The following is an 11,552-nucleotide window of genomic DNA, read 5'->3' as shown; positions in this document are numbered from 1 at the left end:
TGACACACATAGGTTGCAACCACTATTGAAATAATGTTCATTTTTGAGATAAAGATTTCAATATGGTTAAAATTATTGATTTCAATAGTGCTTGAACAATGAATCCAATATATATTGAAAAAAATAGTTCAAAAGTTGCTGAAGCAGTGCAACTTTTCTTTCAATACTGGTAGTTTTTCAATAGATGTTATAACCTATGTTTACCATATTGAAATGCACTCTCACTCACTATTAAATATTTTTTTAAAGAGATTTCAATGTCTGGAAAAATTTATGGTTATTATATAGAAAGTCCATCAAATAATTATTTCAATAGTGGTCGTATTTCAATAGTGGTTACTAACTATGTTTGCTATTGAAATGCACTCTCAACCACTATTGATATAATTATTTCAATAGTGGTCGTATTTCAATAGTGGTCCATGTTTGCTATTGAAATGCACTCTCAACCACTATTGATATGATTATTTCAATAGTGGTCGTATTTCAATAGTGGTTACTAACTATGTTTGCTATTGAAATGCACTCTCAACAACTATTGATATAATTATTTCGATAGTGGTCGTATTTCAATAGTGGTTACTAGTTTGTTAAATGCACTCTCAACCACGATTGATATGATTATTTCAATAGTGGTCGTTATTTCAATAGTGGTTGCAACATCGGCGTCTTTGAAATCTGTGCACCATGAAACACGGTATGTCACAGTTCTGATGATAAATATTTTAAACAATTTAATAAAATTTAATCAACTTCCTTCTGAATTATTTGTTGTACTTTCCATAAATTATAAGCAGTAGCTTATTGCATACAGATGTTTTAACTAATTAGATGCTTTTAAATTAAATATCAAAGTACTCGTGTGCAACAAAAAAAAAATATTCAATCACCTTTCAAGTTAAATCCTAATTAATTAGTCAAAAAAGTTCAACAGACTATTATTATATAACACTTCGAGGATCGAAACACACTACTTGATTGTCTCTACTTTCGACTTTAATTTTGACTGTGTTCAATTAAATTGGTGAAACAAGGTCATTTTTCCTATGTATACATAATGTATATATTGACAGTTGTATGGTGAGAACCTAGTAAGTTCTTAGAACTTGTGTTCAAACCATTTGTATAAGTATTTATACAATGAAATATGTTCAAACCAACATAAGTTGAAATTACATGTAGCTTCATGCCTTATAATTTAATTTCAATGTAGACAATGAGACAACTTTTTTTCTATTTTTTCCTTCGGAAAAAGGCTTCTAATATCGCATTTTAAAAAATTAATCAATTAACCAATATATTGTTTAATCGTGTTACAAATAAAATAAAATTTTATTAATGTACATATTGCAGTAAATAAAAATTTGAAAAGGTATCAACAAAATGTGAAGAGATTATTTTTAAAAAGATTATTTACATTCTTTTTTAAATAATATATATATACATTTTTGATTTTGTAACGTTAATTTTTAATATAAAAAATTAAATAAAAAAACATTCATTTTTTACCGATATCTAATCGAGATCACGTGTGCCATTCAGAGTCCAATATCTGGTAGAAAAGTATAAATAAACCCAAGTAAAAATTGTCACCAAATCTTATTATTTATTTACCACAAACGATTTTTACATTTTTTAATTCACACATAACTTTTTGAATTTTCTGCACTTTTTGTGCAGCAATTTACATGGCACAAAATTTTGAGATTTTTCTAGACACAGTGCGGCACCGTGCGCTTACCAGTATATTTCTACTACACACACACACACACACACCCTGCTACACTAGTTTCACACAGTGTTTTTTTTTTTCTACCGAGGTATACTTTTGAATTGTAAAAAAAATTTGTCATCTCAAACGTATTTTTATATCAATAAAAATTTTATTTTAAGTTGATGAAGAACTATAATGAATCTTAAGTCATCATAATTAAATTGGCAATTCCTTTACGCTTTCGACGTCATCGACGTTAATGGAGATGTACATCACTAAGAAAATAAGAGAAAATTATCTTAGGCCGAATCAAAATTAAGTTGACGATAAACCCCTTAAGTTATACTTATAGATGTATAATAGACAGTGTAAATAAGTAAGGTGATGATTTATCTATTAGGTTTAACAGTGTTGTAAATAACATGAGTCATAATCAGATTTACCGTGTTGACATAGATAACTGCCTGTTTACAACAGTGGTTATTCTCAGAGAGAATCGTGGTCAAGTTGATACATTATTCTATATTTTTTTTTAAATATAATAATAAACATCATTCATTAAGTTTTGCCACGTGCATAAAACACAGCGATTTACCTAGCACGTAATACTTATAACAGATTTACCAGTCGGTGTATTTAAAACTTACCACTGACACCTGTTACACAGTAGTATGATTTAAACGTGTTATTGTACATTGTGGCTATAGTATTATTTATACTGAATGGGAAGGATGGATGTCTCTCTGTTTTGTGTATACCTTGTGATTTGTTTATTTGGAATTTCTGAGGCCTGTAAATGTGCTGTCCGACATCCACAGACAATTATCTGCCAATCAGACTTTGGTAAAGATTTTTACGTATTCACTATTTTAACTCCAATATTAATTTTTATTGAAATCTGTTTCTTCAAAAATATTTTAGCATGCAGTTAAATTGATAAGAATTTAAAAATGTTAGTCAAAGAGGCGAGACTTGGGTTAAATTAAAAGAAGGTTTATAAAATTTTAAATAAAACATATATATTTTTGATGTCTTTTGTGCAGCAATTAAGGCGAAAATTTTGTTTGAGGAGCCAATCGATTCAATGTACACAAGATATAGAGTAGAAGTCCTACAAAATTTCAAGGTATATTTTTGCTTTCAAATAAATACTATTTTATATTTAAGCATGAAAAATTTTAAGAAACTTTTGACTGAAATGGAAGTCATTGGCACTCAAATTCTTTCCCATAAAATAAAATCCTCAATTTTAATTTTCCATCTAATTAAAGAGTGGTTACGCCCCGCCGATGCGCAATTCCCGAGTATGGATAAAAACTGCGACGTCGTCCGCTGCCTGTGGTGTAAGGTTTCAGAAGAAAAGTACTTATGTTATAGCAGGTAAGAGGAAAAATAATTATGTTCTAGTAGGTAAGAGGTAAAGTACTTTATATGTTCTAGTAGTAAGGAGGAAAAGTACTTATATTAAATAGGGTAAGGGGGAAAAACTTATTATACAGGTAAGAGAAAATGTACTTATTTTTAGCAGGTAAGAGGAAACGTAATTATGCTATAGGGAGTTAGTATATTTACAGGTTACCATTTTAAAGCAGAAGTAAAAATGTTTATTTATAATATATTAGAAGTTTGTATATAGTTTTGAAAGATGTCTCCAGGGAATTTGTTTAAAAGATTTTTTAAAATAAATTATTACGATAAAAATATTGAAGTTAATGTAAAAATTATATTTTAATCTGGTAAAAATGTGGTTTCATGAGGAAAAGGGTTTGTAGGGACTTGATTTCATTGTTAGATAAGGTTAAGTGAAATTTCAAAATTTTTCGTGGTCATAATTCGTGTGTCTATCTATGCCTCAAACGAATATTAAACCCCCTTGAAATATTATGGGATGGAAATGGATTTTAAAAAGTGCGTAACAAATAGGTGGGTAACGTTTTCTAACAAGGTCATAATTAGAACCGTAGAATTAATAATTGATAACTTTAAACAATTTTGTGGAAGTAACTCTCTTTCATGTGTTATCAACTTTTTCTATAGGTAGCCTTCCTAAAATTCATCATACTCAGAACGTGTTCTTAGGACGCGAATAAGTATGGAGAGAAAAAAACCCATTAGCAAGTGTAAATTGAATTTTACTAAATATGTAAATAAGGAAACTTCGTAAGGCGAATGTTGAAGTCATTCTGTATATCAAACAATTAAATTATTACATGACCCTTATCGTATAAACATGTAGTCAATGAAACATTAAAATGTCGTTAACATTTTTTAAATAGGTTTTTATAAAAGAAAATAAAAATATGGTCTACGGGTAAAATGTGTTGTTCTGAAAAAAATATACTGATCTAAATTTATGTACTTAACTAAACGTTTGTTATGATTTTATTGAATTGTACTTAATTTCAAGATAAATATCGCCAGCAAAGATCCTGTTTCATGTATCTTTGAGTAATTTATTTGATTATAAGATGACAATCTATTGAATGAAAAAAAAATGATAAAACAGATCTTGCTGATAATATATATATATATATATTAAAAATGTATAAGCACCAAAATAATTGATAGAAGTGGATAATTTTTATCTTATATATTTGTATATCAAGATGTTTAAAAAAATACATATATAGTACCTTCAAAGTATAATTAAAGATTTTTTTATGATGATTTTTAATAATTTCTCTTCTCTCTAAAAGACAATTTGGTTGGGATCCAGATTCTTGTCAGTATAAATAGTTTTTAGTTTACCCATATTAAAAGAGTACTTTCCCGTTTGCCGTGTTTTTTGTTTGGCCAACCTGATAGTTTTGCCTCTTTGTCCCACCAAATATTAAAAAGTGTGTATTTTTTCTGTTAAAAAACTGTGTTCTTGTTGAAATTTCTTGTTAAAAAGTTCAATTAAAGCAAAGAAGCAGTCTTGTAGGATGTTTGCTATCATTTAATATAAATAACTTTTGTTATTTTGGGACTTCTGAAAACTATCTATACTTCATTTTCTTCACAACCGTTGCACATGTTGAAATGAAATTTGGTATGCAGATTTATCAGATGAATATCTAGGTCAACTTCTGTTTTGGGTACGTATAATAAGAAGAGTATAATAAGAAGAGTATATCCCCAAAATCATTTATATATGCTTTGTTTTAAATGGTAGGATATAAAGATAGTGATGGAACACTCCGAGCCAGCAGCTGTTCTTTGAATCGAAATATCCATGATATGACTCCATTTCAGCTCTCTGCCTTGGATAACATGGATTATCAAAACAACTGTAACTGTAAGGTATGTGACATAATGAATGATTACAATATACTTTATGTTGTTTTTTCGTCCCTCTCCAGACATTTTCGCCATTTACACTTGCTTTTTTTTTCCTATGTTAAAATCATGGCCATTGAGCAGGGAGAAATCTTCTTCGTGCCAGCACCTACTGCAACACGGTTTTACATAGGAATATATATCACAAATCTTTTAAAATCTTCTTCTCAAGATCCATAACTCATGTTAAATCATCCTCATGTAGTGAACATTCAAGTTGGTTGAAATCATGATCAATTAAAGGGATAATTCTAGATCTGAATGGTCGACAGGAAATACTTATCTTGTATAGTAGTAAATTATCTAAAACTCTGCTAGTTTTTTGTCCTGTTCTCCATTTAAATTGTTTTTGCTAATAGACATACTAATAATTGTTTGTTTTAAACTTGATTGAAATATAGTCTAATGACTTTCACAATTAACTTTTAATACCATTTGAATCCAAGACAAAACTATATGTACCTCTATAATTAAAAAAATATACCAGGTTTTGAATTACAGAACAGTATTAAGATTAAAAGTCCTTTCAAACAATACAAATTAGGAGCAGAGAAAATACGGATCTTTAGAACATCAAAAGTTGGTTCAGGTGCAATAAAGAAGTTAGCAACCCCTGTTCTTATGCTTATCCTTATACAGTGTACATGTGTTTCTTGTAGATACGGGAATGTCCTCATAATGTGTGTGAGGGTGGACAGGGCTGTCTTGCTCCCTATAACAAGTCAGACTGCTACCACAGAACCGCACTATGTAGAAGTTTCGGGTCAACCTGCTCATGGACACCTAATGCCTGTTAACAAAACTAGTTCAATAAATTTAAATGTTATGCCACATCTGAATTTGTATCAGAAATTATTACTGCATTGTGATGTATTTTAGCATTACTCTCAATATCATAATAATTAGGAAATATATTTGTTCAACGTGAAAACAATAAATTCGTTTAATGTGGTACTTTATAAAGATTTAAGAAGCTTATTCTTACGATCAAACTGCATCAAAAACGTACATTACATAAAATGTGGTTTTTGTCCAAATCAAACATTAAATACAATCCATTGCAGAAATTTTGCCCTGAGTGTATATATAAAAGAAACCAAAATAAGACCCCTTTTCGTCTTTGGTTTGGAATGTCTTCTAGAATAATGCAAATGTTTTTTTCCAATTAAAAACCCCTGCCACAAAATGTGTATTGTTTTTAACTTTTTAGTTATGGGATACATTGAGGTCAAAGGAAGGTCAGAAAATATGTCAATACCTAAATGTTCTAATTTTTTGCAAATTTTCATCGATTTTACTACACATTTTACTTTAAATCATGGAGTACAAGCTTGCTTATCCACCAAATATATATATTTGATACACTAGTGTCAGATGCATTTCAAGTATAAAAATCGTTAATAGGTAAGCCTGTGCTGTATGTTTCCCGAAACGAAAAGTATCTCCAATTTGGCAAATTCCACTTGATTTGAAGAAATTTGGATAAAAAATGTCCTACTTCTACACTTTCTTTTGACTTTCATGTTAGCTTTGAATAAAAATTAGCGCTTTTAAGAAAAACAAGCATCATTTTAAGTCCTTAGTACAAATTATCACCACTTTAACTGTGTTTTGATTTTTATACATCAAATAAGGGGCCAGATTTATCAGTGACCATACCCAGTCCTTTCAACAACGACCTAGGACCCACTTATAAATTATGGTGTAACATTGTATCTCTGACATTCCTCCTTTATAGCATTTAATATTCTTAGGAATTTTTTTTAAAAGGACGTAATAGAGCATTTAATTGACCTTGCATTGTTTCTCTGTAGGGATATTTATGAATATAAGAAATCCAGCACAGGTAAGGTATATTAAACACATACTGGGTTACCGCATTTTAAAAGAATTAAACAAAAAAAATCGATTCTGCATCATTTTATTTTTAGAAAGTGAACTAGAAGATGCACTTTCGGAAATTAAAATAGAATGTCATCTTTTGTTAAGTTTGTGATAACAGTGTATTAATCATGGACATAATCCCGTCACGCTTAAAACTTTTCGCCAAAAAATCAGGCGATTTTTTTCAATATGCTACGAAAGACGGAACTTTTCATCGTGACTATTTTTGCATTAACAAGTCGGTCAAAAGAATATTTGAACCCAGAATGACATTTCAGGACGAAAGCCTGTACTTATAAATTGTATTATTTGTTTAAATTATGTTAAACTTGTATGTCCTTGTATAAATTAATGTTCATTTCGTTCATTTAAATGTCATGCTCTTGTCTAAGATCAGTTTCTTTTGTGATCGAATTTCTTGTTCACCTGTTTTTCTTAATAATTGACCTTTAATAATAAGAATTGTAATTACCTTCCTCTGGCCGGCAATCGCTATATTAAAATCAAAGGACCGACCAAGAGAGAAACATAATGATCTTTCCCAGCGACCTAACAATTTGAAATAAGTTTGAGAAATATAGAATTAACAAAGCCATGAAAACTTTGCTATATTTGTGCGTATTTTCAATCAACGTCCACGTGATTTTTACCTGTACCTGTGTAGGAGTACCGACCAATGGATGCGATTCAGAATATTGTAAGTGTTTTGGCATGTTTTAATTTTTATATTATAATAATATATACATTCATTTTGTGGATAGTGTGCCAACATTTTATATCATAGCAACATTTAAAAAAAAAAAAAAAAAAAAAAAAAAAAATGTTTAAATCGAATTGTGTAGAACAAATATATATTATTAAAGCGACACACATATATTATGGCAACATAGTGTAGTATTTCGATCTTGTATACTAAGATTAACAGGTTTTGGATCAATTATCTGTTGATTTATTTCTAGCCATCCTAGGATTTGTCTTAAGAGAACGAGGGATCGGGACAGCCCCGAATGATGAAATCATATACACTGTCCGTGTACTTCATGTTTATAAGGTACCTGGTTCTCTCTTCAGAAAATCTTGATATTTAAATGTTTTCTCTTTATTTGAATTCAACAAGATAACTCTTTCCTGTTTTTCTAGGCATGGTAATCTAGAGAGAACAAACACTTTTTTTCCTGCAAAAATAATAAATTTGGCAATGTTATTATAAAAATCTCATACTCTCGTTGAAATTTTGTAGATATTTTAAAAATTGTAATTACCGAAATAAAATGGGGAAAATTTCATATTTAACCAAACAAAAACTTTTATTTAGAATCTTTAATTAAAAACAGAAAACGTGTTGTTAAACCAAATACTCTAAGTTATTACAACACAATCAACCATAGGTATGTTGGATTTGGCTATTTATTTTACAATATTTCCATGTCTAATTTTTTTCTCTGTGATAACTCTCTGAAAGTTAGGGGTAGTTTATTTCTTGATAATTCTGCCAGAATGTAAATTAGGCAGGTCGATAGGTCAGGAGCTAAGGAGGCCTAATACGCATGCAATTCTAGTGCGCATCTGTCTCTGTGCCTGACGCTAAGGAGGCCAAATATGCATGTAAATCTCGTGCGGCTGCCTTTGTGTTTGACGTCTGTTGGAGAGGACTATTGAAATTGGCATGGAAGTCATCATGTGATTTAAATCTATTTATCTACATTTTTAAAGTCTAAATCTACAATTTTATTTCACAATGAAATGGAAATATAAGGAATCACTGTCTAGTTAGGAGGGTATGTTAGGGACATCAACAATAGTGGGAAACATGGGATAATTTAAGCATAACCTGCTTCGCCTGTTATGCAAATTGTCCCATGTTTCCACTATTGTTGATGCCCTGACATACCCTCCTAACTAGACAGTGATTCCTTAATTAACGCAACTGAAATTCATTGATTTTAAGGCTCCCGGATTTCTGCCAAGGACAGTACAAATAAGGGCTTATGTTGAAGGATCATTATGTGGATTGCGCCTGAGACAAAGACGAGTTTACGTCATATCCGGTAACTATGAAATTGGTTTCTTGGTGTTTTTTCTTTTTCTCGTAAGAAAAACGTTTTTTGTTACACCTTTTCTTACTAGATGTAGGAAAATGACAGAAAAAGATTGAATTAATTGTAAAGTTTAGTGCAGATAATGTGATATGATAAATTATTTGTAGGATATACAGATGAGTCCAGACTGAGAACAAACGCGTGCGCATACACACGAGCTTGGGATGAGATTCCAGCATCAGAGCTGGGGAACCTGTTTTGTCGGAGATCTTAATTTGCTTTTTCATGTATTTATCTGTTCCCTATTAATTTTTTTCTCTTTCTAAAATCTGTTATATGAATCCTTATATACAAAACAAAATTTTGCCAAATATATATATTTACACACGCAACAGTCACTCAAATCAAAGGGGATGAAATAAATATCAATTAATAGAGAACGTCAGTCAACATTCGACTAAATGATAAATTCTTAACTGTGATTCTAAACGTCATCTTATCAACCATAGAAAATGCAAAACGTTGATTTTAAGCTGGACTAGTAATATTCTTGTTTAAAATTTTCGTTTGTCAATAGTTTGCCAAGTTAAAAAACCCATTCCTAGTTAATGTTCTTGCGGAGCAAACTAAATCGAAGACATAAAATCCATACGTTTATGTGACAGGATTATGTTGCAACATAAGTCAGAAAAAAATGATGAACATTTAAAAGTGGCAATTTCTGAAGTTTGATTGATCCATGTTATAATTCCAGTTCTTCTATGTGTACCTGACCCCGTATGATATCAGCAGAGGTATAAATGTTTTTGCAATGCTCTATGAAATATATGGAGACAACGAACAAAATTCAAGACAAAAAAAAAGGAGCAGAGCAAACATGTACCTCCAAAAAATATCAGGCATGGGATCAGGTGCCACGGAGGAGTGAGTATCCCCCTACAGACCGGTCACACCCACCGTTATATTGTAATTATAGTTATTGTAATACAAAACTTGTGAGTTCACAAAATTTTCATTGTTCAAAGATTTATTAGATTATTCACTGTTTGTTATCTACAACTTTTTACTTTTGAACACGGTTACAGTTCGTTATCATCATGTTTCACTTCATGCTTCAATTATACAAGCCATGTTTTATATGACTGACTCGGGGCCTTAATAAATTGACATCATTTAAGAAATGAATGTAATAATTTTTACTTTGATCGATGTATCAAAGAAAAATTTGGACGGAAAAAATCATCAATGCGCGTAGCGCATTGATGAAAAAGTTTTCCGTCCAAATTTTTCCTTGATACATCGATCAAAGTAAAAATTATTACATTCATTTCTTATCATTTAATTAAGATTTTAAATTAATAAAATGAAAGTTTCTTTCACTTTTCTATAAAATTTATGCATCAAAAACAGTGCGCACGAATACATCACCATAACGTTAACGTTGCTGAAAATTCAAAATGGTTTTAACCATGCTAACCAAAAACGTTCTCAAATATTGTCGTGTGATTACCAACAGTCTCCAAAATAATTTACAGTTTTTTAACACAAAAAACTTACCTGTTGTGTTATCCCTCTGTGTATATTTTCCCCGGTAAGTTATCTAAATTCGTAAATGTGAAGGGAAGCTACTCAAATATCCTAATAGTTCTAGGTCACAGAAATTTTGGATTTCATTTGCGCATCTTTTCATTTGAATTTCAAACCGAATATATAATTATATACATATCACAACCTGTCAATGCTGTAAAACCTGAAAGAGTCTGCTGCCGATAGTTCAAGATTAAAGAATTCCATCCTCAATTCATGCAGTGTCGTTTTTCTCGATCACTCGTTTCCCCCGATTTAACAGATTTTCGGTTTTCCCCGCTTTGGTAGCATAGGCCTAATAAAACTTTTTTTCAGAGTTCTATTGTTTCATACCAGATATCTCAAAGTCAAACATTTAAGAAAAGTATGCCGATTAAACGATTTCTTCCCTTCTTTTCCGTAACTGTATTGTCGTCATGCAGACGAATTTAATTTGTTTAGCAAAGGGGGATAATTCAAAATGAAACGAAAGTAGAAAATAAGCCAGGAACCTAACGGACAGGTTCCGAAATTCAGGAAAATATTTAAAGCAAAGGTATTTGATTATTCCTTCAAAAAGTAACCTGGAAGCGGGGAATATACATGTACCGACTGTCAAAGTAGTTCGGCTGCTTAGTGCAACCGAACTCTAGATTTTATTGATGCAGTTATCAAAAGAATATTTTATCCAATCAGAATCAAGTATTTTATAGAAATTAAATGATATTAATATTCCCACTGACAGCTTAAACGTATGAACATGTAGAAAGACCGCTCAATTTTTTTTCTGTTTTTTTTTTTTTTTTTTTTTGCATTCATGTTCAAATCTGCAAGGGGGTTTTGTTCTTGTTTTAAAAGAAAGGTTTGACCTTTAATTAATTATCATATTTTAAAACGTTTCGTTAATATTATGTCATTTTATCTGCAATGTGTTTTTTTAATTGTAATATTATAATATTAATATTAAAATGTATTGATAACCTCCTTATTTTTCCTAGTTTCAAGGTTATTTTGTTGGAAAATTGATAAGA

At 30.4% G+C, this 11,552-nt stretch overlaps 2 protein-coding genes across 2 annotated transcripts; both read left to right on the top strand.

Moving 5' to 3' along the window:
* The first annotated feature begins 2,353 nt into the window (after positions 1-2,353).
* Positions 2,354-5,885, top strand: LOC134249329 (metalloproteinase inhibitor 3-like). Its single transcript, XM_062731686.1, has 5 exons — positions 2,354-2,557; positions 2,758-2,840; positions 2,986-3,094; positions 4,869-4,996; positions 5,692-5,885. Exons 1-5 carry the CDS (start codon positions 2,437-2,439, stop codon positions 5,827-5,829), a joined length of 579 nt encoding a protein of 192 aa, XP_062587670.1. The 5' UTR covers positions 2,354-2,436; the 3' UTR covers positions 5,830-5,885.
* A 1,195-nt stretch (positions 5,886-7,080) lies between these two features.
* Positions 7,081-9,234, top strand: LOC134249328 (metalloproteinase inhibitor 3-like). The gene is made up of 4 exons (XM_062731685.1): positions 7,081-7,613; positions 7,876-7,967; positions 8,865-8,964; positions 9,123-9,234. The coding sequence occupies exons 1-4, from the start codon at positions 7,511-7,513 to the stop codon at positions 9,227-9,229; spliced, it is 402 nt and encodes a 133-aa protein (XP_062587669.1). The 5' UTR covers positions 7,081-7,510; the 3' UTR covers positions 9,230-9,234.
* The last annotated feature ends 2,318 nt before the right edge of the window (positions 9,235-11,552 follow it).

This window comes from Saccostrea cucullata, unplaced genomic scaffold, assembly GCF_032062105.1.
Source record: "Saccostrea cucullata isolate Sc308-1 unplaced genomic scaffold, CSIRO_AGI_Scuc_v1 ctg3733, whole genome shotgun sequence".
Taxonomy (NCBI): domain Eukaryota; kingdom Metazoa; phylum Mollusca; class Bivalvia; order Ostreida; family Ostreidae; genus Saccostrea; species Saccostrea cuccullata.
The sequence above is the reverse complement of the archived record's forward strand: the minus strand, read 5'-3'. Positions and strand labels throughout refer to the sequence as shown.

Coding starts and splice junctions, on each gene's coding strand:
- LOC134249329 (XM_062731686.1), top strand. CDS start 2,437: ATGGGAAGGATGGATGTCTCTCTGTTTTGTGTATACCTTGTGATTTGT. Junction 2,558..2,757: donor TATCTGCCAATCAGACTTTG/GTAAAGATTTTT, acceptor TCTTTTGTGCAG/CAATTAAGGCGAAAATTTTG. Junction 3,095..4,868: donor AAGTACTTATGTTATAGCAG/GTAAGAGGAAAA, acceptor TTTAAATGGTAG/GATATAAAGATAGTGATGGA.
- LOC134249328 (XM_062731685.1), top strand. CDS start 7,511: ATGAAAACTTTGCTATATTTGTGCGTATTTTCAATCAACGTCCACGTG. Junction 7,968..8,864: donor GTGTACTTCATGTTTATAAG/GTACCTGGTTCT, acceptor ATTGATTTTAAG/GCTCCCGGATTTCTGCCAAG. Junction 8,965..9,122: donor ACGAGTTTACGTCATATCCG/GTAACTATGAAA, acceptor AATTATTTGTAG/GATATACAGATGAGTCCAGA.